This window comes from Taeniopygia guttata, chromosome 20 (assembly GCF_048771995.1).
Source record: "Taeniopygia guttata chromosome 20, bTaeGut7.mat, whole genome shotgun sequence".
Lineage (NCBI taxonomy): Eukaryota > Metazoa > Chordata > Aves > Passeriformes > Estrildidae > Taeniopygia > Taeniopygia guttata.
The window spans coordinates 8,163,807-8,190,781 of NC_133045.1; the positions used below are offsets into that span (position 1 = coordinate 8,163,807).

Here is a 26,975-nt window from a genome sequence, read left to right on the forward strand (position 1 = left end):
CCGTGACGTCACTCCCAGAAGGCCCCGCGCAATGGCGCCGCCGGGGCCGGGAGCGGAGCCGCGCTTGGCGGGGCCCGGGGGAACGGGGTGAGCGCGGGGGGGCGAGGCTGGGAGGCGGCACCGCAGCGAGGGGCGGCGGCACGGCCGTACCCTCCCCTCGGTGGCGGGGTCCCCTCAGGGGATAGGGGGGCGTGTGAGGAGGAGGAGGATGCGGGGCGTAGGGGGGGGCATAGGCCGGGCCCGCCTCCCTCCCCTCAGGGCTGCGGGATCCGTGATCCCGCTCCACCGGCTCTGCATTCTCCACCGAGCTCCACCGGGGGTGCGGGTCTCCCGGCTGGCTTCCGAGGCGCCGATGGAGGAGCGAGTTGCCCCTCGCGGCCACCCCCCGGCACCTCCGCCGGTTGAAGCGGCACCTCTGAATTCCCTAAAATTCCGGCGTGATCGTTTATGCACCTTGCTGTTAAAAACATCAACATTCAAACTCTTGTCTTCTTCCAGGTAGCTCTGAAACTGGCCCAGATGGCCAGGCTTTTTCGGAGGGAAAGGAGCAGTTCCCTGGTGAAAGTGGTGGAGATTCTCGGGACACCTGCACAGCTCTGGAGCAACAGGTAGAGAACACTGATCTTTTCTGGGACATATTTCATGGAGAGGTGAAATAGTCGTGCTTTTATCATGCAAAAAGACAGACTGCTCTGAACCACAGGTCTCCTGCACCCTGAGGGGTCAGAGCAGCTGTCACACCACGATGGTTTGTCCCAAAGTGGCACCTCAGCAGTTCTGGTCCTTTATTGTTCTGCTCTGACCACGTAGATTTAGCCTGCACAAAACCAAGTTTTGTTCTTAACAGGCATACCCATAGCTCACAATGATAGGTTTTCTTGGAGTCATCCTGTTTCCCAGTGTTTTCCACTCTGAGGGAGCCATCCAGGGTATTTGAGGTGATGGTGCAGTCACAGTAATTGTTATTTCAGCTCTTCATAACGTTCCTTGAGCACTTTCTCGGGGGTTGGTTTGTTCCCTCGCTGTTGCACATCCTGCCCACAACTCACACTCATGTTGATGTGCAGCAGGAAGTTCCTCCTCTGAAGCAATCATGGAGTGAGGGTTTGATGCTATTTTAAGTAGAGTTTCTCAGGCAGCCAATTTGAGTGAAAGAGGTTGGTTTTATTTCAGCTGACCGTTTACCAGTCGAGCTGGCAGTAGAACCCTATAAAAACCAACACACAACTCAAGAACAACCTGCTAAGAGAGATTAATGCAGCACCTCCTCAACATGAAAGCCAGAAGAGCTTACAGGAGGTGTGTTTTGTTGAACAGGAAACAGTTTGAGCTTCCATTATTAATGGATGAGAGCGTCAAAGTTTAAAAAAAAAGCGTTAAAAATTGCTCATTACGGTAGAAAACTTGCTGATCCAGAGAGGCAGAATCTGCCTCACTATCAAAAGTGAAAATACAATGAGTAATCCCACCCTGAAGAGGAGCAGCCTTCCAGAAAAAGGTGTGATGTTGATGATAATTGTGAGTTTTCTTCCTCAGCCCTGTTCAGCCACATGTGGGGGTTCAGAATGATTTGCTCTGGAGATGGTTTTGCCCAGTGCATCGGGTTGGTAGCAGAAAGGATGGGAAAAGAAAATACAAGAGAACCATGGTTTGTCTGAGAATTTCTGAGAGGGAATTCCATGTAGGCAGAGACCAAGAGCAAGTGAGAATATAAAAACTGGGATGAGAAATGATCTGCAAAAGACACAGGGAAAGGTATTTAGAGCTACAAAGAGACATCTTTTATGATATTTCAGGAGAAAAGACATTCAACACATAACACTGGCTCTTAATAGTGGCAAAAAATGCAAATCAGGGAAAGTTTAACATAATTTTATTCAGGTAACAGGTTAAAGGGGAAGAGACAGAAAAATATTATTGATTGGAGGTCCCAGTATTATCCCAGAATTTTACCGATTGACTGGGAACACACATCTTCACACGTTCATTGTGTACACAGGTGAAAGTTGCAGTATCTTACCACCAGCCTTCTGTGATTTCAGATGAAGAAGGTTTGCTATTAAAGCAGTTTGGTCACAGGAGGCTCCAGCAGAAAACTGCACCAGGACAACAACACAGCGAGACGCCCACAGGCTCGAGTTCTGCTTGACATGGCCATGTTCTACTAGACCTGCCATGACGGCATTTTTTCCCAGTGTTCCCAACTGGATTCAAGATGCAAAGCAGGAGGAGGAAGAGACAGGCTGGAAATTAGTCCCCAGACCAAGAGGTGAAGAAACCGAAAGTCAGGGAAAATGCCAGTGTGAACTATCGGAGCCCTCCTTCCCTCACGGGGACAAGCTGAGAACTCACACACTTTCCCATTCGGAGCAGAGGCCCTACAACTGCCCCCAGCTGCACTGTGGCAAGGCCTTTGCCTCCAAGTACAAGCTCTATAGGTAGGTATCTCTAAGTGCTCTGCTCAGAAGTGCCAGAAGAGAGGGGAAATCCCCTCCCTCATGTGTCTTTGCTTGAATTTCTGAGAAGCTGGAGGAGGGGAAATGCCCTTTTACCTTGCAAAGCGGTTGAGTCCTAGACATTACCGTACTTGGCATCTCTTTAGGTGCCTTCTAGAGAACTTCAGCTAATGCTGTATCCTGAGCTCAAGCTGTTTTATGTTTCACTGAGGAGGAAACAGAAACAGAAAGTGAAGTTCACAAATTAAAAAAACAAAATGAAAAGCAAGAATAGCGTTTGCATTCATAAATCCTGCTTCTAACCACAGGGATAATTCCATGGCAGCTGTTGCTCCAGTATGGAGAAGTTGAGTTCTCATTTATGTAGTGAAGTACAACACAAAATAATTAAACAGTGATAGCTGAGAACTTGAAACCAGGTGAACCACAGTGTGGGAGAGTGTGAGATACCAAGGTGGAATCAGACCACAGTGGCTGTCAGCAGACTTGGGCACAGCCTGATCCTCCTGATGAACTGAAGTTTTCTCACCTAGTGTCACAAACTAGGGAGGTTTTCTTTGGCAGCCTCAGCAGAGAGCAGGAGCTGAGGAGAGACAGCTGCTGGGACAGACTGTAGGTTTTGCCCGAAGCATTGTGCTCCTTGTTTAATGGAGGTAAATCTGGGATTTTTGTGGCATAAAGTGTAGGACACAAGGAAAATGTTGGAAAACTAGCATGTGTTCCCTCAGGGGCTGGATGTTTGTCTGACTTTCCCTGCTTTTCTCCCCTAAGGCATATGGCCACACACTCTGCTCAGAAGCCCCACCAGTGCATGTACTGCGAGAAGATGTTCCACCGCAAGGATCACCTTCGGAACCACCTGCAGACCCACGATCCCAACAAGGAGGCCCTGCACTGCCCCGAGTGCGGCAAGAACTACAACACCAAACTGGGCTTCAGGCGACACCTGGCCATGCACGCGGCTGCCAGCGGTGACCTCAGCTGCAAGGTGTGCCTCCAGACCTTTGAGAGCACCCAGGTCCTGCTGGAGCACCTCAAAGCTCATTCCAGGCGCGCTTCCGGCGGGGCGAAGGAGAAGAAGCACCCGTGCGACCACTGCGATCGGCGCTTCTACACCCGCAAGGACGTGCGGAGACACCTGGTAGTGCACACGGGGCGGAAGGACTTCTTGTGCCAGTACTGTGCTCAGAGGTTTGGGAGGAAAGACCACTTGACCAGGCACATGAAGAAAAGCCACTCCCAGGAACTGCTGAAGATTAAGACGGAGCCAGTGGACATGTTGGGTCTGCTCAGCTGCAGCTCCTCTGTGGCAGTGAAGGAAGAGCTGAGTCCTGTCCTGTGTATGGCATCCAGAGACATGATGGGTGGTAAGAGCTTCCCTGGCATGCTGCCCGTGGGCATGTACAGCACACATCTCCAAACCATGCCAAGCTCAGGGATGCCCCATTCTTTGGTTCCTAATTCTCTTCCAATGGGAATGAGCTATCCTCTGGAGTCTTCTTCTCCCATCTCCTCTCCACCGCAACCTCCTCCAAAGTATCAGCTTGGATCTACCTCATATTTGCCTGAGAAACTACCCAAAGTAGAGGTGGACAGCTTTTTGTCAGACTTCCCTGGCAGTCTGTCTCTCTCATCTGGTGATCCTCAGTCCTCTTCGCCTCAGCCACCTGCCCTGGATGAGGCTTTGCTTTCCAAGAGCCCTGCTAACCTCTCAGAGGCTCTCTGTGCTGCTAACATGGACTTTTCTCATCTTCTTGGCTTCCTTCCCCTAAATCTTCCTCCTTGCAATCCACCTGTCTCATCGGGGGGATTGGTCATGGGCTACTCGCAGGGGGAGGCGCAGCCACTGCTCACCACTTTGCAACATCAACCTCAAGAGTCTCCCGGAGCCGGGGCCTCGCTGAACTTTGGGCCCCTTCATTCATTGCCCCCCGTCTTCACCTCCAGCTTGAGCACAACCACGCTGCCACGGTTCCACCAGGCATTCCAATAAGCTGGAAATAGCACTGGAGAACAGATCTTTCAGTCACCCTTTTGTGGAGAGCCTTAAAAACGCACAACTCTTCCTTCCTCGGGGGTGTGAAAGCTCTGGCAGAGCTGGGTCAGACAGGAGGTTTCTGATCTCGGAGGGAGCACTTGTAGACTGGAACCTGTGCAAGTCCCAGTCCTGTACAGCAAAAAGATTTCAGCTGATAGACTGGATATATTTTATCTAATTTTTAATCTGTGAATCAGGAGCCGCGCTTAGCACTGACCTTCCCTGAGAATGCTGGAGCTGTATTCCTCTCTGGGAAGGGACTGTCCCTCAGAAGGAGTTGAGACTCTTTCATCCTGGGCTAAACTTTTGAAGAGTCCAGCTTCCATTTCATGTTACCACACTGCAATTCTGGCAAACCAGCCAACACCTCCACATGGAGAAGAAGTCAGGATACCACTCTGTATGAAGCCAATGGGGAAGAGGCTGTCCTTCCCTGCTACCTCTCATCCCATCACCCAACACCGCTTACTCCACATCAGTGTTAAGCAACAAGCCCGTTTACATTGTGAATTCAACATCACCTCTTTGGAGCTGTTATGGTGAACATTGTTTACACAACACAAATCTGCTTCTGCCATTGCAAAAATAGGAGGCACCAGAATACACTGGGTTCATCTCTGGTGTAGCTAGAACACTGTTTACACAACGAAGTCAGGTTGCACTGATTTCTCTTCACTTATCATGTTCTTCCCCCATGGGGAAATACACTGCTTTTGGACCACTTCAGCCTCTGCCCCTGCAGGCAGCAGCTTCCTGCCTTTTCTCGCTGGCTGTCCCGAGTGAAGGGGATGGAGCAGCTCTCACAGCTTAGCTTGGTGTGTGATGTATGGACAGAGCTCTTCTAACTATCTCCCCCAGGCAAACAGATCTGGAAACCAAAGCACTGAGAGAGCTGGGTGAGGAGCTCGGGACACCGAGCACTGGCGTACCAGGCGTGGGTGAGAACAAGCTGCAGGCCCTGCTCCATAGGATCCCTTGGGATGAGGAACAGAGGATGAGTTTCTGGGGTTTGGAGTTTTTTATCCACTCATTGAGGTCAGCACCCTTTTTGGCTTATCCAGGAAGCAATCTCAAAGATATATTTTAACCTCAATGGCGATAACATCCAAGAATCAAGGAAAAATTGGTCTCAGCTTCACGTATACACTGTCAGTGTATTTGAAGCGCTTCTCCCAACACCAATAGTTCTAACAAATGCTGAGGTTTGGGGCCTGCAGTCAATTTTTCACTTTGGATTTGGTTCCACTGGCCTTTTTTGTTCTCTCCTGCTTAATTAAGCCTTGCCTCCTGAAGTTAAAGTCCTGCTTCCCTTGCTCCCTGCCCTACCTCTTCAACTCTTCAATGGGCTGTCTACCTACCAGGGCAGAAGGGTTATTATACTGGGAAGAGGCAGCCAGCTGCTGGTGTCACTTAGCACCTGTATTGTCTCCTGCTTCTGTTTTCCTGGGCACTTATACTGCAGATGGGGACATATGGAGGTCACTCTGCACTGGTGCATGTTTTTGACTATGAATGGGCAGATCTTCATACCTCAGCATGGAAGAACCATTGTAGGCCAACATAAACCAGGAAATCTGTCAATATTGTTCTCCATAAATCTAGGAAATACAAAATCTACCTCTACTCTGTTATCTCAGCTCCTTGGGTGAAGCCAGATGCTGTCCTCCCTTGTCTCCCCAGAGCACATCCACCTCAGTTGATGCAGATTCCTTCCTGCTGAGCCATGATCCCACTGTGAGACATCAGCTGTGCCTCTTTTGGTCACAAGCTTGTCCCCCTTCCATTTTACTCCAGAATTTTAATTTTAATTTAGCTTAGTAATTCTTCCCAGAATGACTCTTTAGCAATCCATTGATTCTCCAGAACATAGATCGGTTGTTTTAGATTAGCCAGCAATGCTGCAAATAAGACTTTTGTATCAAAATGTAATATAAGATTTATTTACCTCAGCAATATCCTGTGGCAATGATCTCCCCGAGTTGAATGCAGTACTTTTTCCTTTTCTCCACTGGAAAAATGTTGCCTTTCCAAGTCCAACGAGTGCCTTCTTGTTCTCTAACCTAGCAAAGGTAAACAGGGCATTGCAGCCAGTCTGTTTACCAGCATTTAATACCTCAGGCCTGTCTTCTATTGCTTTGCTCTTTGCAAATTGAAGAGTTTCACACTGTTATCAATTATATGCAAGCCTTATCCCTGTCTTCAGTTGAGAGGATTATTTTTTGAGAAATAAATGGTGATAACTGATCACTCACTGCCAGTGAGGATTATCAGATTTATGCAATGCCATCACACACCTTCTCCTACTGCAGAATATTCAGCTTTTTTGCTTCCTGCCTGCATTGTACTCTGAACAGATGTCATCACTGGAATTCCTTTAGCAGTGGTAGCTAAACTTAGAGCCAGGCATCTTTTTCCTACCAGTAGTCTGTCAAAGAATAAATGGAATTCATTTTGCTATGATTTGCACGTGTGATTTGCTTTCCACAGCTACTTTAACAAGCAGAACTGCAGTAACCTTTGTCAATATAAGAAAAATCTAACCCAGCAAAGGCAGCGTGGTCAGAGACAGCATTGGAATTGATTCCAGGTATTTGCACAGGAAAATGGATTCAAAGTTCCTCTACCACAACAAACTTGTAATCTGAAAGTATTTTACCAGAGACTAATTCCATTTGAAATAGCAAGTATGCAATGCACAGAACAAATTATTGTGAACAACTTTTAGCTGTTTATAAGAAAATACTTTGAGCATCCAAGCTTACAGCACTTGAGAATCCCAGTCCACTAGGATGTGTGTACCAAGCTCTCAGGCAAGTCAGTGAAAGTCAGCTTAGCCAAGCTCCTGCTGATGCAGCTGGAGGCGAGGGACAAGGGTAACTCTGGCATGCTGTGAGGGGGATTGCTGCAGCACAGCCTGCAATCTGTTCTGTGCTGTATGTGCAGGGCTTTGTGACAGCCATTCTGCTGCTTATGTGATACAAAAAAATCATCCCAGAAAGAGTTTGGGTTTGGTTTTTGTTCTGGACCACAAATTCGGGGCTGCAGGTCCAGGACATGGCTGTGAGTCAGGCAGACAGAACCCAGCAAACCATTCCACTGTGATCCCTCTGTTCCTGGCACACCTGTAACAGGAAGACTGCACCAGACTGAGCCCATAGGCAGCAACTACAGCACATAATTATACAGGAGGGTTTAGTTAAATAAAGGAATGTTTTAAACTGGCTGGCTTGGGGGAGTGTCCAAAGTAATAGGAACAGTGTAGTCAACTAAAATAATAATCCCTTAAACCTCCAGTCTGTAAAAGAACAGGACATGAACTTGCCAGCCTTTATAAATCAGACCCCGGATTCTCAGAAAGCCAAGGACCTAATGCCCCCTAGAAATAAAAACTAACAAATAGCCAAACCACTCCCTGGCAGCAAAGGAGCAGTTAACTCTTGCCCATCCTTCCAGGCTCAGATTGCCAGAACCCTGTGAAAGGCTGAAGATCTTTTTTCCCCCTGGGATTACAGCTCACTCAAAATCCATTTGTAGGAAGGAACAACATGTTATCTTGCATTTGCTTCCACTGAATTTTACATGACAGAATACCCACACACCACATTGTGACAGACCCTGTTCTTTGTCTCACAACACTGCTGCTCTTTAGCTTCAGTGTTGAAAAATGGTGTCACTTCAACTGGAATCCTCTTTTTGCCTCTGGTAGATTGATGATTTCAGTATTTTTTTTGAGATCAGCTCTTTGTTCTTTAATTCCTTCCTTGCTGACAGGTGAACAGCAGCTGCTGGGAAGATTTCCTGCAGTTCACTGAAAAAATCCCCTTTTCCTTTCTCTACCATTGCACCACCTTTGCTCTCTGGACAGAACAACTCCACAGAGGCATTTTCTGCTGCCTGCAATTAAAATTTCCACAAATAAATCTTCAAAGATGTGCTTCCCATCACCCTGCCTTCTTGCTTATCCTCTAATCCCAGTTAGTCAGGCTGACTGAATTCTCCCTCAGGTGCCTATTTTTAGTTAATTGCCTGCCCAAGCCCTGGAGCTGTTCTGCCACTGAACAGTGAAGTGGATGAATGGCTCGAACAGAACCACTTCAGGTTTCCATCCTTATCCAAAATGTGTCTTTTCCATAAGTTATTTCTTGTATTTTTCCCAGTTCCTAGAGATGGGAGCTGCCACCTGAAGCTCTGAATCCCATCCTGGCCAACCCCTGTGCAGCAGGAGAAGGTGGTTTGGTTTTGCCTGGTCTGCTGGATCTGGGAAGCCCAGAGTCTTTTCACCCCAATGCCCAGCTCTGGCACCTCTCACCCTTTCCATGCCTGCTTACTCAACATGCCACAGCCATACTAAGCCTCTCTTGGAAAGCAGCTGGAAGCTTCCAGGGTAATGCCATTACTACTAATCCAGCTGCCTTACAGGACCACTATTCCTATTCCCCACCACCTCTCAGGTTCTTTTGTCCCTGCACAATCCATGTACACACACATTAGGCTCACCTCTGGCTATTCCCAGTGATGGACTTGCTTCCTTCTAGTGAATAACTGGGATCCCCCTAGGAATCCTACAGGTTTGAGCTATTCTTGTGGCTGCAGGTAAGGAGTTTTCTCCTGGGGTAGTGTCTGCAATCTCTACCTGGAGCCAGCTCTGTTTTCCCACACCACTAATCACAACAGCATGCAGACAGGTCGAGCAAAAACTGGTGTTCAGAAATGAGACCAGAAAATAGATCACATTCCACAAATCCACACCAGGAGATGAGCTTGGCTTTCCTGTTCAAGGTACATTTTGTTTCCATGTGCACAGGTGGGTTGCAGGAGGAGCCTGAAGCACCTTCCTCCTCTCTGCTTGTGGTTGAAGCCAGGTCTGCGTGGTCCTTTCCACCAGTGCCTAAATACCAGCATGGAAATAGAGCATACATGACACAGAGGGAGCTTCTCTCTATCAGATCACACTGACAAGGGAAGTTAAAAGCATTGCAAAAGATAACTGGGGAACTTGGAATTAATTTTTTTATTACTTACAAATAGGTCAGCTCTTCAGCTGGGGGAAGAATCTCAATATTGAAGTGTCTTGTTACAAACCAACCATCCTTCACTTTTGTGTCTTTGTTGTGAACTACTGTGCAAGGGGATAACCAGCTCTAGCATGGAATGTAGAGTGGACTGGGGACAGCTCCAGGGCATGCAGAACAGGGACAGCCTCCAACACCTGGGACAGGCCAGTGTGGCTGAGTGTCCAGGTGAACAGGCCAGGACCTACCTGCAGCCCGTCTCCCTCTGTAGTCAGTGTCTTGCACTGGAAGGAAACACATGAGCTTTGCTCACAGCCCTCAGAGCCCACTTCAGCCTGCACGCTGCAGCACATCCCAGAACTTCTGCTAGAAACTGCTCTGGAGTTTCAGATCTCCTCACCCTACTGAGTGCCTCGGCCTTGATGCTTTGTTGAGCTTTCCCACTTTAGTGATTCCTGATATCTAGGAGCAATTTTTGGAAAGACAGTTTTGTAACATTTGAACCAGTGTTTTCCTTAGATGAGGATATTGAAGAACACGGAGCTGTCTGCTGATGTACTCTTGAGACCCAGGGTGCTACGAGGACAAAGAAGAACCTGTGGAACCCCTGGGAGCAGCCAAGTTCCAAAACTGCTGCTGGAAGAAAAGCTACCGAGTGGCCTTTGCAGCCACAAGTCAGGCCAAGAACCCTCTCCCAGCACAAGCTCTGCCATCTCCCACAGGTGCCTGTAAACACTGGAAGGTGAAGGATTTGGGATTAGCCATGGGAGGGGATGGGAAAGCCACAGTGTCCCTCCATTCACACTGTTCCTTCTTGCTCTGGTTCTGGACAGGCCCCGTGCCTGACCTGCCTCCCTGCAGCTACAGCTGCCAAAGCCAGAAACTTCCCATTGTTAAAGCTCAACTGGTTTTCTAAAACCAAACTTTCTAGCACTTTTACATAGAGTGAATAACCTCTTTTAAAGGAGTGTTTTGGGGGCTGTAAACAAGGTTTTAAAATTGTAATTAAGTGCCATTAGGAAATGTATGGTTCATCACTAAAATTAGCTCTTGCAAAATGAAGTTCAAATTGAAAGCATCTTTTATAATGAAGTTGTTTATTAAAAGCATTTAGATCACCTACCCCAGATGTCTTCATGGAGGAGAGTTTGGGTTTTGGTTGGATTAAGACAGGACAGAATCATAAGGCAGGTCAAAGACACAGTTCTCTACATGAAGCCACAGAGGTTTTTAAATTTCTGCCAAGCAAAGAATTAGACCCACAAGAAAAAAACCCAGCACCCCACTGGGGAGGCAGCCACAGCAGACACCATTATCCCCTGTCAAGGAGAATAATGTTTGTTAGACAGAAAAGTTCTGGTCACTTGGTGTCACTAAAATTTCCAGGCCATGTGGCAGCATTTCAGACAAGTTCAGCCCACTCCCCCTCCCAAAAAACCCCAAGATGCTCTGCTGTCTACAGGCAGGAGAAGCAGGACCAAACCTCAAACTACAGCTGGCTGCAGACACCAGCAGCATTTGAAGATGAAACAGGGCAAAGCACACAGGGCCCTCTTGGGATTCTCCTTCAGAACACGGATTAAAAGCTGACAGCCATAATCAGTGTTAGGTGCTTGTCTAAGAATGATCTAGTTTTCAGTTCTAGTTTTCATTCCTAATTCAGCCACCATTAAAACGTGACCTTTCCTCAGTAGCTTTCCCCTGGTGCTGAGGACTGTGAAAGAACACGAATACACTCATCTGCCAAAAATGAGAAATAAGTTCAGCATGGATTGTCCCGGTGCTGGAGCTGAAACTTCCTTTGCCTTTTTAAGGGGAGAAGGGACTATTCTGATAATTTCTGAGTTTTGATTCAAGTATTTGCCAGCTCTGGTCTCACTCACAGACACTCAGCAGCTCCTGACACTGGACTCTGTAACCTGAGGGAATCACATCCATTGCTCTGCCGGGCAAACCATCTCAGGAAAAGGGAATTTGCTTTGCCTCCCTCAGCCAGCACTCCAGCAGAGGCTCATTGATCTCCTGCCACAGACCCCCCATGCAGAAACACACGAGCCCTGGGAAGCCAGAGGCGCTGGAAGCCAACACTGAGGGCTCAGCTTCTGCAGCAGCACTCCTCAAACTCCCTGCCGAGCTGTCCTCTCCCCGCCGAGCTGTCCTCTCCCCTCTGCTGCTCTAAAGCCCTGCCCAGCACTGCCACCCAACAGTTCTGCCACTCTGCCCATCGTGCCACACGTCAAACAATGTCTCACACAAGACACGAGTTGCTCAAGTGATCTTACCCAGCAGCACAGCAGCAGCAGATCCAAATGCCTCAACTGGTGGCATAATTACAATATATGGCAGCATCGGGGCGTGCCACACTGGGAGAAACTTAGCTTACCAGGAGAAAAATATTACAAAGAAAGCCAGAGTATCCCAAGCTCTGCTTCTGGCTGAAGCTGCACATCACAGACACGGGTGTCAAACAGGCCAAGTGTTACAAAAAGAAATTCTCCAGAAGTGGCTTAGGAGAACCCAAGAGAGCAGGATGACAGGACAATGGCAGATTTATTTACAATAGGACACAAAGAATACATACATTAATTAAAAATTACAAAGAATACAGAGAAAACACTTCAGGGAAGGGAGAGAAATCAATGCTGGCTGAGCCTCTCCACTGGGGCAGGGGCAGAAGAAAAAAAGAAAAAAAAAATCAACAAAAATCTCAGAGAGGGACCTCAAATCAGAACTGACACAGGATTCCACATCACAGTCAGCTCACACATCCCCTCCTCTTTTTTCCATCCACGATCCTTGGCTGATCAGACTGGCATGACGGGCAGGGCTGACAGGAAGGGACACAGGCCCTTGCATGGACCTGGTGGAAACTTATGGCAATTGGGGTTTAAAAAGGCCCCAAAGCCCTCCCTGGGAGCAAGGAGGGCTTTGGACAGTTTTGGGTTGGAATGATGTGACCTGTGGCAGCTGGTCATTGGAAGACCTTACTCCAAGAAGAAAAATTTTCATAGATCTCACAAAAAAAACCTCTCCATTGTAGTCCTGGCTGAATCCAGCAAGTCTGGGGATGGAGGGAGCCTTCACTGCAACATGGAACCTTTTTACTGATAAACATCATTGAAGTGACCAAAAAAAAAAAAAAAAAGAAACCACAACCCAACTTTAACCTCTTTTAAAAAGAGCTTCCCATGGGCCGATTCAGGCATCAAGCCATGGGAAAAGAAGAACCCATGTCAGCTATCCAGGAGAGCCTGGACTGTTTTTTGTGGAGAAGAACAAAATACAGCTATGGGGTGTACACTTTTCCTGTTCCCTGGAGGTAGAGAATTTCAGAGGAGGAGCAGAGAGCAGCAAGGGCAGCTGGAGCACAGGGCCGGTGAGAGAGCCCCGCTCCCAGCCATGGGACAGCCCACGGGGCCACCTGCCTGTGCCAGCCCCTTCAGCATGGCCTGTACTGCCCTTGGGCAGCTCGGGCCCAACTCTGCCTCACATCACTTGGCACTAACACCACGGCACCACAGCCATCTCCTGCAGGCTCTTCAGGATCCCAGTGGCATTCCCAGGAAGGAGCCTGCCCTGATTCCTCACATCCAGAGCAGAGCTATTGACAGAACAAACTCTTGTAGTTACCTCACGCATCCTTCCAGTCCTGTATTCCACACAACCACGTCACTTCCACCAGGACCTTTCGTCCTGCCTTCTGAAGGAGAGGCAATCCCACCCTCCCACAGCAGCCTGTGCTGTCCGAGGCTGGAGGGAGGAAGAAGTGATGCTGAAGGTTGCTCAAGCTCTCTCAGGGTGAAATTGCACTTCCCAGGCTCTGGATGGCACCTCCAGCAAATTGTAAACAAGCCGAAGCCGGGACCTCGGTGATCAGAGTGCGCCGGACTCCCGCTGGGTGAGCCTTTAGGCTCCGGTTATTCTGCCATAGTCAAGCTCCCTCTTCTGTGCAGACACGAAGGCAGGAGGAAAAAACCCAGTCTGATACTTGTCTGAAGAGTCTCCCTGAATCCTAGAGCACCCCAGGGGCTGGAAGAAAACGATTTCACAAGTGTTTCCACGCTGTCTCAAATCCGTTCATCATCAACATAAAAAAAAGGATGGATTAGCAAAAGGGGGTTTACTTATACAGAGGGATATTTCTCTGCTAAAAAACTCCCTCAAATATGGAACAGGATAATAAAGTTAAAATGTAAGTTATCTACAGACCCCTTTTCCCCGCAGAAGTAGCCCAGAATCCATGTACACTGTGCCAAAGTTACATTCCAAATCGAGGAGTTAATTATTTCTCTTGTGACTCTCCCACTGGATTTTTGTTTCCTTAAAAAGAGCTGGGAGAAGATGCCCCTGTCCCTCCTGGGAGGACACGTGTTCAGAGGTGTCTGATTCCTGCTGGGGGATTCCAGCTTCAGTCGATTTTCACGGCGGCGTAGATCTTCCGCACGAACATGTAGGCTGCGTAGAAGCCAATGGTGCCCGTCAGGAGCCAGAAGGACAGGACCATGAGGGCAGTGTAGCCAAAGTACAGTAAGGAGGGAATGAACTCAACAATATCCAGCTGAAATAGAAGAGGATGAAAAAAGTCAGCGAAATAACACATACAGATGACAAACCAACCTCTGCAAGGGCAGCTCTGGCAAAGGGAGGAAAACTTTCATTTTTGTCCAGCTGAAGGGAGATCCCCTTTGAGGTGGGGTCAGGGAATGCTGCTCTGTGCGAGTCCTGGGGCACTGACACCCTCCTCTCCTGTCTGGAAGGGCTGTGAGCCCTGCCTTGGGCTGGCATAGGCAGACTGGGACTTAGCAGACCCACCATTTCCTTTCCCAAATCCCACAGTCACCCCCAAAAAGTGGCAGTTTCACCCAGGAGGAATACCTTGTTCACAAAGTAGAAGACAGCATAGATCAGCACATAGAAGGCAGATCCTCCAGACACCAGGAAGGTCCTCCACCACCAGCGGTAATCCTGAAAGGACAAAGAGCCTCATTATCCCCCTGACTTTCTTCTCCCCAGGGAAGCTGTGACCATTCCAGGACAGGGAGAACATCACCCATCTTCCTTCAAAGGAAATGTACAATTTGGGACTGGGGAACTTTTTCTGTCACAAAAGTGTTTCCAAACCAAGAGATGTGATGCTGACACTCAGGCTCAAAGCACCTGCTGCACAATGACATGGCTCACCTTTGGTCCTGCATTTTGTTTTGTATGTGGATGGAATGGAACAGCCTGGGAACAGCACAAAACACCCTGTGCCCAGCAAAATTCCAAGTATGGAACCACAGTTCCCAGCCTAACAGATAGCCAAGGAGCTTTAATTCCCTTTAGAGTGAAGAGACATTGGGAACAATCACACCTGTGAAGCTGGGCCACACTAATCAAATTACAAACATGGAAATCTCACCTCAGCACAGAGCTGGAAATACACCATGACAATGCTGATCTGGGAGCAGGATACCACCAGAATTATAAACACCAGGAAGAGGAAGCCAAAAAGGTAATAGAACTGGTTCTCCCAGATTGCCTGAAATAAACACACAGAAGGAATTTATTTCAATGTTACTGTCATCTATCACTGAACATGGGACTAACTTCTGGCAGCCAGCCAGGGGAAAATGAGGAGCCCCTCAGCCTCACCTAGATGAAACCACAGATCTAATGCATTTCACAATGTCACATCAGAGGATTCAGGTTGCAAAAAGGTGCACAAGGACACCTCTGAGATAGCTTGTTCCTTCCCCAGCATCTCCCAAACAATGGAACAGCAAATTCTTCCCCATCCACACAAGGTGAAAAGGGGTAGCAGCAGAACAGTGACTGTCTCAAGACCAGGACCCCTCCCTGATGTAATGTTACAGTAAATTTTGTCTTTACCACAAAACCACCAGGATAGTCCCATAGCTCTCTATGGAAACTACTGAATGGCTTGGAAGAAACCAGCTACCCCCTTCAGAGAACACAGAAATAGTAGACTGCTCCAGTGGAAGCTCCCTCCCTTTCAAAAGCTTTGGCATGAAAGGAATCCCATTGAGGAGGAAAGTGGGTTAAATGCTTACACTGAAAATGAAGAACAGTTCGATGAACATGGCTCCGAAAGGCAGAATACCAGCCATGAGGATCCTGCAGAGCAGAAACAAAAACCCTAAGCAGCACAATATAACTGTCTGGACATTAAAAATTCCTTGAACACTCCAAGAAAAGGCTCTACATTTCCAGATTACTACATTTCACAGGCAATGGCACAGCTGCTCCCACTGTAGAGCACGTACCACGGCTACAAGTATCCCTCATACCACATCCAAATTATCAATGTGGTCTCAAGGAACCCGATCTGCCATCTGTGCATGTCCAGAGAGCAGCAGGTGGCACTCAGCAACCCAAGGGGACCAAGGGGAGGGGGCTTAACTCACCATATTTCCCAGACACTCATCACTCACCCCACAAATTTGTTCATATACCACCTCTGCTCCGGGATCTGCCTGGGAATCTGATTTGTCCGTACAGGATTGTCATACGGCTGCTTGCGAAATCCAAAGTAGTAACCCAGGTAGACCAAGGGCAAGGAGATCCCAAACCACATGCAGAGCAAGGCCACCATGGTAGGGAAAGGCACCTGGAATCACACCAAGAGCCACAGAAGTGAGGCTGACAGCTCTCTTGCCCTGGGGACTGATGTCATTGGCCAAGCCAACCCTCCAGTCACCCACTTGGAAAGGTCTGGGAAGCCAAGTGAGTCCCTGTCTGCCCAGTGACCCTCTCCCACCCAGCAGGCCCCAGGCTGAGGGTGGCACCTACCGCACCAGAGGAGTGTTTCCCCCAGATGAAGCAGTTGAGGACAAAGCAGATGCCAAAGACAACACCCGGGTACAGTGTCGCTGTCTGCAAGAGGAAAGCATAAGAGAAAGCACTTGATTCACCAGCCACATGTTCCTATGGAATGAGTCCATCCCTGAGACAAGGCACATGTAGAGAAGTGTCCCTTTTGTTACAGGACAAGGACACAGAGCTGGGCTGTGGGGAGGATCTTGAACAATCCTCTTTGCTGTAGTACATGCTCTGGTGGTGCCTATTCTATCAGCCACAAGGACTCAACCCACAGTAAATGTGCAGCACAGCCAGACTGTGTCCAGCTAGCACAAACATGTAGAGCTTAGCCACAGGTTTTTGCCATCAGCAGACTTGGATAAACAGCCCAGAACATCCAAGACTCACACAAAAGGCTCCCTTCTTCCATCGATGGCCTTTCAGAGTCCGGTATAAGCGGCCAGCAAAGAATCCACCAAAAACCCTGGACAGAAACAAGACAAGTCAACAACAATGAGCTGCTGTTGCTAGGCAGAGGCAGGACAGCACTGGGGGAAGCCATGGAGGCACCTACCCCATGAACATGAAGAGGAAGCAGGCAGTTGTCATCAGCGCGCCCCGGCTTGAAGGCGACAGCATCCCCAGCATAGCAACAACTGCAGAGGGAACAGGACAAGGAACAGCAGCTCTGAGGGACAAGTGCTGCAGCAGCTCAAGGACAGGGGCCTGTCCCATCTGCAGCCCATAGCTGCCTGTAATCCCTGCACAGGCCTGATTTCCTCCACAGTGTAACATATCCATAGCCTCCAGCACCGGCCAGAGAAGAAGGCACAGCTTTGATCTCAGCTACAGACCATGCTTCAGCCTCAGCCTCCCCAGGGATGGGAGCAGGTGTAGCTCATCAGGAAAGGCACACCTGTACAAAAGTCTCCCAGCCCACTATCAGCCAGGGCTCACAGCTTGGCAAAGGAAATAAAATCACACAAAGCTGCCTTTAGCTGGGCAATGTCATCCAGCAGCTCTGCAGCCCAGGCTGATGGCAACAGGAAGCAGCTCCATGGGCCTCACTCCAGCTAAGGTGAGCACAGGCTGAAGTCAAACATCCCCGAGCATCATTCATGTTACAGCCACCCCATGCAACATGTGCCACTTACAGATGACAATCAGGATCATACAGAAGAGCTGAATTCCAGAACCCAGGAGAGAGCTGAGGATCATAGGGTACTGTGGAGGTCTGAAGACATCTCCATGCACAAGTTTCCAACCAGATTCCTCCATGGTATCTTCCTATAGCAACAACAGAAAAAGGAGGTTATTTAGACGTGATACACCAGTGGAAATTAAGGTCATACCACAGCCAGCCTAAGAGGTTAACTTTCCTGGATCCTGTTTTTCTACTGAATTTTACCACTCTAGCCAAGAAACTTCTTTGCTCTTGGGCTAAAAAACAGCTGACACCTGAATTGTCAGTGCCAGGACACACATTTAGAGAGCTTTAACATTTACATTTGCAGTCACTCCTTAGGCCTGAAGACATCCTAACTATTATGTGATTGTTCAGGCAGAAGAAGATGTGTGACAGCACAACACAACTACCATGGCCAGGGCTCAAAGGAAAACAGGGGCAAGGGAAGAGACAATACAGCCAAATCTGCACACCAGATCCCTCCTGGCCTCTGCTTCCCTCCCTCTAATCCCAGCCCAAGGAACAAACACATACAATGTCATCTTCTTTGTTGTAGTTGGCAATGTCCTTCCGCAGAGTCCGGATGATGATCATGCTGAGAATCCCTGAAAACAAGCACAGAGTTCAGCTCAGAGGCTCCCACATGGCTGTACTGCTTTCATGCTGTGCAACTACACAGCTCCCACCAACATTCTGTTCTGGCTGGGAGAGGAGGTCTTGAGTCATCAGCAAAGACAGAAACAAAACCCCAAGGAGCAGGGAAGGCAGTATTCCAGCAGAAATGGGGCATTGTGGCTTTCTTGTGGGATTTTTTTTTTACTCCCTCAATAACCCCAGAATGAGAAAGACTGGTAACTGCCTGACCCCACAGGACACTGCTTGAACTGGGAGGTTTTAAATTTGTTTCCTGCTCCTTCTGACCAGGTTCAGATGTGGCCACATGCTCCTCGAGCTACCTGCAGCTAAGCCTTAAAGAAAATTCCTTGCAGATAATGGTAAAGCCTTCCTCTCCCCACACATCCGCTCACCTGAAAGGAAAAAGACGACCACAACCGAGTTAATGATAGAAAACCAGTGGATCTGCACGTCACTCATGGTCAGGTACGTGTCCCAGCGGGAAGCCCACTTAATGTCACTTTCCTGAAAGAACAGGAGAGTTCATCTCACACCAGCACATTTCCAATGTCTTCCACAACTCCAGTGGCAGACACTTGGAGCACCACTGCCAGCCAGCTCCCCAGTACTGCCTCACCTCCCAGTGCACAGAGTAGGTGAAGAGCAACTGGTTCTCTTTAGTAGGATCTATTTCCTGAGGGGCAGAGCCCGTGGCTTCGGGCAGGGTGCACATGCTCTTCTCATCAGCCTTCAAGTCTGTAAGGGAAAGCAGAGCACACAGTGAGCCTTTCCCTCAGGCACCACCTCTCCCACTGAGCATCACTCTGAGGGCATTGGGTTGCAGTAATTCCAGGTGGGGAAGCAGTTGCTCCTTGCTCACCTGCTCTGCAGTTTGCAAAACTATTCTCCTGACCAGCAGTGGAGCACCATTAACAAGCTTTCAGGAAAGCTATGCACAGGGCTCTCCTTAACTGGAAGGATAAAAGCCAGAGGTTCTGAAGCCAAGGATCTAGACCATGAACAAATCCTCTATTCCACATGATATGGTGAGAAACAAGACCTCTACAGCAGTGCTTGTGCTGTCAGAGGGGAGCTGCATGGGGTGTTCCACACCATGAGCAACTGCCCTTCTAGACACCCTTTTCCATTGGGCTCACTGAGGTAGGAGTGTTTTAAAAATAAGCATTATTTTTAAATTTCAATCTCCCAGAACAGTTCCAAACATCCTGTGTGTCCCTGAACCAGCACAGAGTGTCCCAGTCAGGGAGATCTGTGCCACAGCAAGAGCTAGAATGCCAGACATGCCTCATACCAGATGACACAGTGCAAAAAAATCCAACCCCAAAACCTCAAACTTAGATCTTTTTACAGGAATTGATTTTCCATGGATTGCAGTTCATGCATATGTCTCTATTGTTGGTACTTCCTTAATAACAAAGTGGTTTATTATTCTTGTAATTTAGACTCATTTCTGTGCCCTGTGGGGCAACAACTGGCACCCTGATACACCAGTGGCATCTGCCTTTTGTCCATACAGGAGATTCTTCCCCTTGCTTCCCTCCTCAAGGGTCTCTTACCTTCCAGTTTAATACTTTGGGGAATCACCTCAAAGCGCACCACCCTGTAGGTGTGCTCCTGGCTCTCTTCCACATCCTCTCTGTGGTAGTAAAGGATGAAGGAGAGGTGGTTGTGCAGGTAGAACTGAAATAGACACATAAAATGAAACATCAGCACCCTATGGGAGGAAGGGGCAAAGCTGAGAAGCAATAACTGCAGAAAACAGCTTTGGTGAGGGAAAACTAAAGACTCCAACACCAGAGACCAGCCAGTCTTGGGGGCACAGTGCCTTTGCTCTGCTGAGGGGAAACCACTGCAAGAGCCTGTCCAAAGTTACACAGTGAATAAAAGCAAGGACTCCTGGCTTTCCCACCTTCCCACCCACCCTCTCCTGCATACAAGAGACCCCTCTCTCCTATTTCCACTATTAATAAAACCTTTTGGTTGCATTCCCAATTCTGGTGCTCTCTGGCAGACCTCTAACAGACACCCAGATCTCCCCCAAGCACTCTCACACAGCACCTCAGTTCTCTACCTTGTTACCGTCCATAAACCCAAGCCTATATCCATGCTCGAACTGCACATCCTTCTCCTTCTTCTTCTCCTCTTCCTCACGATTGGAATAAAACTCCAGCCGTGTTGCCACAGGGAGGTTATCAGCAATGCTGAAAACACAGATTTCAGATCAAGTTTGTCCACAGCACCAAACTCCCCTCACACAAACCCATGCTCGAGTGACTCACAGGTGGACATAGTAATCCTCCCTGATGCGCTCGGCGATGAGCTTGCTCTGCTCCACTGTCAGAGTGACTGGCTTGTTGGGAAAGTTGCACAGAACTTCACATTTCTTCTCCACATTCATGGAAACCTGGAAAGGTGTATTTACAATTCGGTCCCCTCGAAGAACCTCACCTGGAAAACAGGAAAACATGAGCAGGGTTGGAGACTGCCAGGCTTCCTGCTGCTGATCCTGCTGCCAGGCATTGTGCAGCTGCAGAGACTTGCACAGCAAGTCCTTTGCTAGACCAGCTGCAAGGATAAGATTGCAAGTCAGAATAGCTACTTTGTTGGAAGTATCAAGCCCTGCTTATGAAGCAGGTTAGGCGCTCTCCAGGACAGGCACTTCCTCTGTCCCACACATGGGCACTGCCACTTGTAGACAGCGAGCACACAGTGAATCAGAGGAAGCAGCTTTTCTCAGCTCAGCAGAAGTGACACTTGCAATTGCTTTTACCCCTTTAAACATCCCCCCACACTGTCTGACAAGTACACACCGAGGTTTTCAGCCTTGTATGTGATCTTGCTGGGCTGGCAGAAGGGCAGTGAGTAGTACTCATAGGGCAGCTGGGTCCGGGAGCTCGTCAGCTTCACAGCCTGCAGGAAGAATGGAAGGATTATCCCCAGGAAAAAACTCCAGATAATTTCCTGTCCTCTCAGCATCATCCAGAAGTTTCAAGACACCTTCCATAAAGCTCACTTCCAGAAGACACTACTACTATTGCTACTACTACTATTAAAAATAGTAACAGAGACAGATGTTCCTGAGAGACTTCCAGTAGCAATTCATTCACAGAGAAACACTCAAAGAACAAAACATGATGGTTTCACAAATTTATATCTCAGTGGAGTCCTAAGAAACAACAAAGAGTTCAAAAGAGATTCAAGAGTCACATTTCATACAAGATTTCCTCAAAAATTCATATCCCACTGGACCTAGAGGTCTGGCCTCCAGTGCTATGAAGAGTTCAGCAGTTTTAATCTGTGCAAGGAAAGCCAGAGAGCCATCAGTCTGGGAAAACAAGGTGACCAACCACAAACATTCCTGGAGAGTTTCCACAAATCACAGAGTACAAGGGAAGGGCAGAGACATACCACAACAGCCAAGACCACAGTTCCTCTGAAAAACAGAAGTGTTTTGTAACACAGCCAAGCTTGTTTATTGGAAGAGTGCTGGCAAACACACTGACTTGCCTAAGCACTTGAGGAAGCATTTAGCTCCTGAAATCCCTTTGAGAACAGCTATTCCAAAACCCTCTTCTGCTGGGAAGTTTACTGTAGCCACAGGCAAGTCTCATTTGCTTAAAAATAGCCTTTGTCTGGCGGTCTATGGCCAAAGAGAAAACTGTGCCGGGGCTTCACGTGAGAGCAGCCAACCTCAGCAGTCCCAAGGGTGTTGGATTTGCTGAGACAGAGGCCACAGCTTTAGAAAAATAAATGAAATGAGCTATAAATCACTGATGTCTGAAAGCAAAGCCTGGCTTTTTCGTGGATAGGTGCAGCAGCTCTGTCATTGAGTACTAGCAACGTTGCACAGGAACAGCTCTCAGCAAGGCTGGGCTGAAAGACCTGCAAGGCTCAAGGACAAACACCTCCACCTGGAAAGAGCTTCTCATGGATTTCCCTGAAGGCACAATGTGAGCAAACTGGGTATTGAGAAGGTCTGATTCAGACCTTATTCCACCATTCACCTTCCACCTAAAGGCACACTCTGCATAAGCACTTCTAGAGTCAGTATAATGCTGGAGAAATTAAATTCACTTCAAAGCCAAAGTGAGAAAGGAGCCCTTTTCCCAAACAGAGCAACATCTTGAAGACTTTGGTGCAACTGCTGAAGGAATTTGGTAGAAGAGATCAGGGGCAAGAACAGGAATCATGTTGGGACCCAAGCGCTGTGAAGCAGAGGACATGTCTGAACATACAATTTGAGCAACAGGATCCCCAAATTTAACTTTCCAGCCCATCTTAGCTGCTGTGGTATAAAAAAGTGAAAAACCCAAAAGACAAAAAACCCTAAACCAAACAGACTGAGTTTATCCTACCTTTATCTCTACGGGATCATTGCGGTGGAAGTTGATGGGAGCCACCCCAGGGACGTAGAACGAGTCTGTGCTGTGCAGCAACAACAGCAGGCCCAGCACATATCTCAGCCTTTCCTGCAAAAAGGAGAAGGAACAGTAAAACACAACAGAAACACTGGAACAACATTAGAGATGAGCAATAACACTGGAAATGTTCATCCCAGGCAGTAGAAAGGCTGTGCAGTCAGGTGATTAAACAAAAATTAAATTCACAAAAGCTATTCTTAGCTTTGTTTTGTGACCCTCATCAAGTCACTTTCCACTCAGCATGTCTCTGCCTGTTCATCTGCAATTAGGAAAACTTTGGCTTTGCTCAATCACAAGAAAAATGCCATTTTTATCTGCACCATGGGGCATCAAGCACGCCATCACTTTACTTTTCTGCTCACCCCCACTGAGCTTCCTGTGTTAGAAAACTCCATGGACTAGCAGAGAAGAGGGCTGTAGCCCTGGCACTGGGTGTGTGTCAGCTCTGCACAGCAGCAGTTACCCTGGAGCTGATTACAGATAGATGCTCACAGGCCACTACCTGCAGAAGAGTAGTTATTGTTGAGTCAGGTGTGACACCAGTGACTGCACCCACAGGGACAGGCACATCACCCCTCCCTCCTGCTCCTCACCCCTCTGCTCCATCACCACTCTGCTTTCCCTGCCCCTCCAGGCCACAGCACAGCTCAGGAACATGGCAAAAACTTTTTCAACTATTTACAAGACCATGGAGTACAGAACAAGGGGAACAGCTTTAAAGTGACCAAGTAGGGTTAAATTGTATATTAGGAAGAAATTCTTCCTTGTGATGGTGGTGAGGCATTGGCACAGACTGCTCAGAGAAGCTGTGGCTGCCCCATCCTTGGAATTGTTCATGACCAGGTTGGATGGAGTTTGGAGAAACCTGGGATAGTGGAAGGTTTCCCTGTCCATGGAACGAGATGAGTTTTAAGGACCCTGCCAACCCACACCATGCTGTGATTCTGTGATCTTTTTTGCTTACAAAGGGGATTTTCAGATCTATTCTAAGCATAGCCAAATACAACTGGAGCAGGAATAAAGCCCGTGCTTGGAAACAGTCTTGTTAAAACTGCCTGACCTTCAATACTGATCTGCCTTGAGGCCACATGGGGCTTATTTTCTGTGCTCCACTAAATTCTGACTTTCCAGTCTTTAAAGGGAGTGTTGCTCTCCACAGAATAGGAAAAGGTCTCCTGCACAGGGGAAGCAGTGGAAGGAAAGTGCACTCGTGTCCCACACTGCACTCCAGCAACCTGCAGCCCTTATCTCATTTGTCACTGAAGTGACAGACCTACAGAATGTCACTCAAAAATCAAAACCACACCACTGCCACCTGTGCCTCAGCAGGCTGGGAGGTGAAAAAACCAGGACAGAACTTTGGCAGACACTCAGGAGACATGAGCATGAAGAAGATGACATTTTTGATTACAATTTTGGCAGAAATCAGGCTGTCTTTGCATACAGATGATGATGACTCAGGCAGCACCAGGCAACAGGAAAGACAAGAGGGCGACTCTGTAGAGCCTTGCCAGGAAAGAACAGTTGGTAGCAAGAAAGGGGGAAGCTGCTATGCAACAGGTGTGGGAAGCTTTGGAAGTTAAATATGAAGGAAATGCCCAGTTCAGGCTCCTGAGCTGGCAGAGCACAGGGAAGCTGAAGCCAGGGGCATTACTCATTAGGACCTTTGCTCTTGTACTGACAAATGTGCCTCATTTTCTCCAAATAAAGGCAGCAGCTTAGAAATGGCAACATGGACACCCCCCAAAACATCTGTGTAACTCATGGGCCTGGCCAGGTGATTGCCTCACACGGGGGATGGCTGCAAGCTGAGTTCTCTCCTGTGCCAGGTCAGAATTTCCAGAAGGGAGCTCTGTTCCAGTGCAGCCACAGAGCCCCGGCAAGGCCCAGCAAACAGGACACGCAGCTTCACAGCCTTTTTCATTTACATTTCAAAAACATGCAAAAAAACCCTCACAAATGACAGTCTTGTATCTGAGGTGCTAGGAAATCGTGTAATGGTGCCAGAAGTAGCACAACAAATATGCACAACCCCAGACTGAAAAAAACCCAGCTGCAAGTAGGCAAAAATAGTTCAGATTGTCCAAGCCTTATTATTTTCCTACATGCAGACATGCAGAGACAGCCTTTCTTAGGAGAATATGATCTAAATAATAGAAGTAACTACAGGAGCACAATCACCCATTCCTGTCCCTCAGATCAAAAGTTCACACACAAACCCTCTCCAAGAAGGCCCTTCTAGATAATTATCACCAGTCTTGGGGCTTGCAGACAATCCCAGATTTATCCCATTTAGAAAGATTTATAACAACATTGCCACTTTCTGTGAATTCACAGAAGATTCACAAACCACGCTGCCAAAACAGAGGACTTGTTCTCTAAACCTCAGTCTGACCCAGCATGAAGAAGCCCTAAAACATCCAGTTATTACCACAATTGTCCCTCCCTAGGACTCATGGCCCCTCCAGCTACCACTGCCAGAGTCTGACATTTATTTAAGGGAAAGGGGAAAGAGCAGCTGTTCCCTGGGGCACTCTGCAACAGCTCCAACATGCTTCAGAGGGTCCATGGCCTGGCCATGTGCACCCAGGACATCCCTGCCCAGGCTTCTGCCAACAACTTGAAGAAACCCTCAAGCAGCAGAAATTTCAAGCATCTGAACAGAGCTGGTGCTGTACCACCGTTGGTTTAGGTCTTAAGAGTTTCCCAATCCACACAGGAACTGAAGAACAGAACACAGGATTTGTTCAAAGAGACGAAAAGGAAGTAGGAAGTGACAGTGATGGATATCATTAATTGTCCCATCACTTTTTGGCAAAGAAAGGCAGGGGGGACATCAAAGAGCCATAATCAAGAGCTGTTTAACTTTCAAAGACAGCTTTGAAGAAAAACAGGGAAAACTACCTGTGCAGAGCCATTGGTCCAAATGGATTCACACAGCTATCCCATTCCATTTACTGAAACTTTTTTACAGAATGGTGACAGAAAGGGAGGAAAGCTACAACCCACTACTCTGTGGGAGCAAAAAAACCAACAAGCTCTCTCACACATGTAACTTCCATTATACCCTCAGGCACATTAGCAGGACAGAAATAATAGCACCCTGACACTCATCCCCTCTTCCAGGGGCTGGCTCCTGGGATTATCCTGACAACTGTTTGGATAAGCTCATCTTTATTACATCCCTGCCCCGGAGGAGACACCAAGAGCCCTTCAGAAGGAGGCAAGTGCTGCATTCACATTGACTTCAGAGCTCCTCTGACACCAGGAGAGCTGCTGGCAGCCTTCTCTGCCCTTCACACGACTGAGAGCCACGAGGAAATTCCCAGTAGAACCATCCCCAGCTCTCAGAGCCAGCTGAGCACTCCCTCCCTCCTGCCTGGGGGAAGCCAGCAGGGTGTGAAGATGCTTAAAACAAATTAAAGGAAGACCTTGGCTCTCCCAGTCTCTCCATGAGTCACCTCACAGCCCAGCCAGCAGCGACCTTTGTATCAGTACACATCCTTTATCCACATCACTATTCCTGCAATGCACTGCCACAAAAATATCCTCCTGTGAAAGCAAGGAGGAAATCTATTTGACTCCTACAAGACTTCAAGGCAGATAACAAATGTCTCAGCAGCTTGTTTTCTCCTCTGTGAGGTAGCACTGATGCTCACCAGGAACACCTTCAGTTCTTTGAGGAATCAATGAATCAATGAATAACAGAGATGCTGGGACGCGGGAAACTGAAGCAGCGGCTCAAACCCGGATCCGATAACCACCACCAAACATTTGTGAAAACCACACAGAGCAACAGCCTCCGTGCTTGGCAGCAGCCCCGGGCCCAGGCTGACACCTCGGAAGGGAAGGCAAAAGGACCTGCCGGTGCTCCCTGCATCCCACACGCTCCGAGCCCCCGCCGGCCCCTCCTGCCCAGACACCGCCGTGAACCGCATAAAGGAGCCAATTCTGCAGCCGAGGGAGCGCGGGGCAGGCGGGACAGGAACCCGCTGGGCTCCCCTGGGCACCGAGCAGCGGCCCGAGCTCTGCCCGCCACAGGCGGCACCTCCGGGAGACGCGGGGCAGCTGCAAGGCCCCGGCCGGGACCGAGGAGCCTCCTGCGCCCAGGGGCCGGGCCGCATCCCTCCCAGCGCGGTGCGGGCCCGACCGCAGCCCCCGAACCGCGCTCGGCGCAGGGCCCGCCGGGCCGGGCCGGGCCGGGCCGGGCAGAGCGGGCGGGAGCGGGGCCGGGCCGGGCCCCGCCGCACTCACCATCGCCGCCGCCGCCGCCATCTTGGATCCACGTGTCGGCGCTGACGCCACCGGAAGCGGCGCGCGGTTGGCTGCGGGGCCGATCGCCATGGCGACCGCGGCGGTCGGGCAGCATCGCGCCGGGCGGCCGCGCTCCGCGCCGCCGGGGCCGGGCCCAGCGCAGCCCCGGAT

The 26,975-nt window shown here is 48.8% G+C and overlaps 2 protein-coding genes across 2 annotated transcripts; one reads left to right on the forward strand and one right to left on the reverse strand.

Moving 5' to 3' along the window:
* Positions 1–12,655, forward strand: PLAGL2 (PLAG1 like zinc finger 2). The gene is made up of 4 exons (XM_002196508.6): positions 1–87; positions 499–608; positions 2,043–2,438; positions 3,228–12,655. Exons 3-4 carry the CDS (start codon positions 2,176–2,178, stop codon positions 4,447–4,449), a joined length of 1,485 nt encoding a protein of 494 aa, XP_002196544.1. The 5' UTR covers positions 1–87; positions 499–608; positions 2,043–2,175; the 3' UTR covers positions 4,450–12,655.
* On the reverse strand, positions 12,038–26,925 carry TM9SF4 (transmembrane 9 superfamily member 4). The gene is made up of 18 exons (XM_030288795.4): positions 26,805–26,925; positions 22,485–22,598; positions 20,940–21,039; positions 20,409–20,577; positions 20,201–20,330; positions 19,686–19,809; positions 18,746–18,864; positions 18,522–18,633; positions 18,028–18,098; positions 17,462–17,594; positions 16,882–16,963; positions 16,716–16,791; positions 16,299–16,382; positions 15,941–16,116; positions 15,560–15,623; positions 14,908–15,027; positions 14,382–14,471; positions 12,038–14,064 (listed from the first exon to the last, which is right to left on the reverse strand). The coding sequence occupies exons 1-18, from the start codon at positions 26,892–26,894 to the stop codon at positions 13,915–13,917; spliced, it is 2,004 nt and encodes a 667-aa protein (XP_030144655.1). The 5' UTR covers positions 26,895–26,925; the 3' UTR covers positions 12,038–13,914.
* Positions 26,926–26,975: the final 50 nt, after the last annotated feature.

What these genes read in the sequence shown, in the direction of transcription:
- TM9SF4 (XM_030288795.4), bottom strand. Translation starts at nt 26,894, where the DNA reads ATGGCGATCGGCCCCGCAGCCAACCGCGCGCCGCTTCCGGTGGCGTCA. An exon ending in GAGGATTACTATGTCCACCT is followed by an intron (nt 20,331 to 20,408) that starts GTGAGTCACTCG and finishes CTGTGTTTTCAG; the next exon opens with CATTGCTGATAACCTCCCTG. An exon ending in AACTGTTCTTCATTTTCAGT is followed by an intron (nt 15,028 to 15,559) that starts GTAAGCATTTAA and finishes TGTTTATTTCAG; the next exon opens with GCAATCTGGGAGAACCAGTT.
- PLAGL2 (XM_002196508.6), top strand. Translation starts at nt 2,176, where the DNA reads ATGACGGCATTTTTTCCCAGTGTTCCCAACTGGATTCAAGATGCAAAG. An exon ending in TCCAAGTACAAGCTCTATAG is followed by an intron (nt 2,439 to 3,227) that starts GTAGGTATCTCT and finishes TTCTCCCCTAAG; the next exon opens with GCATATGGCCACACACTCTG.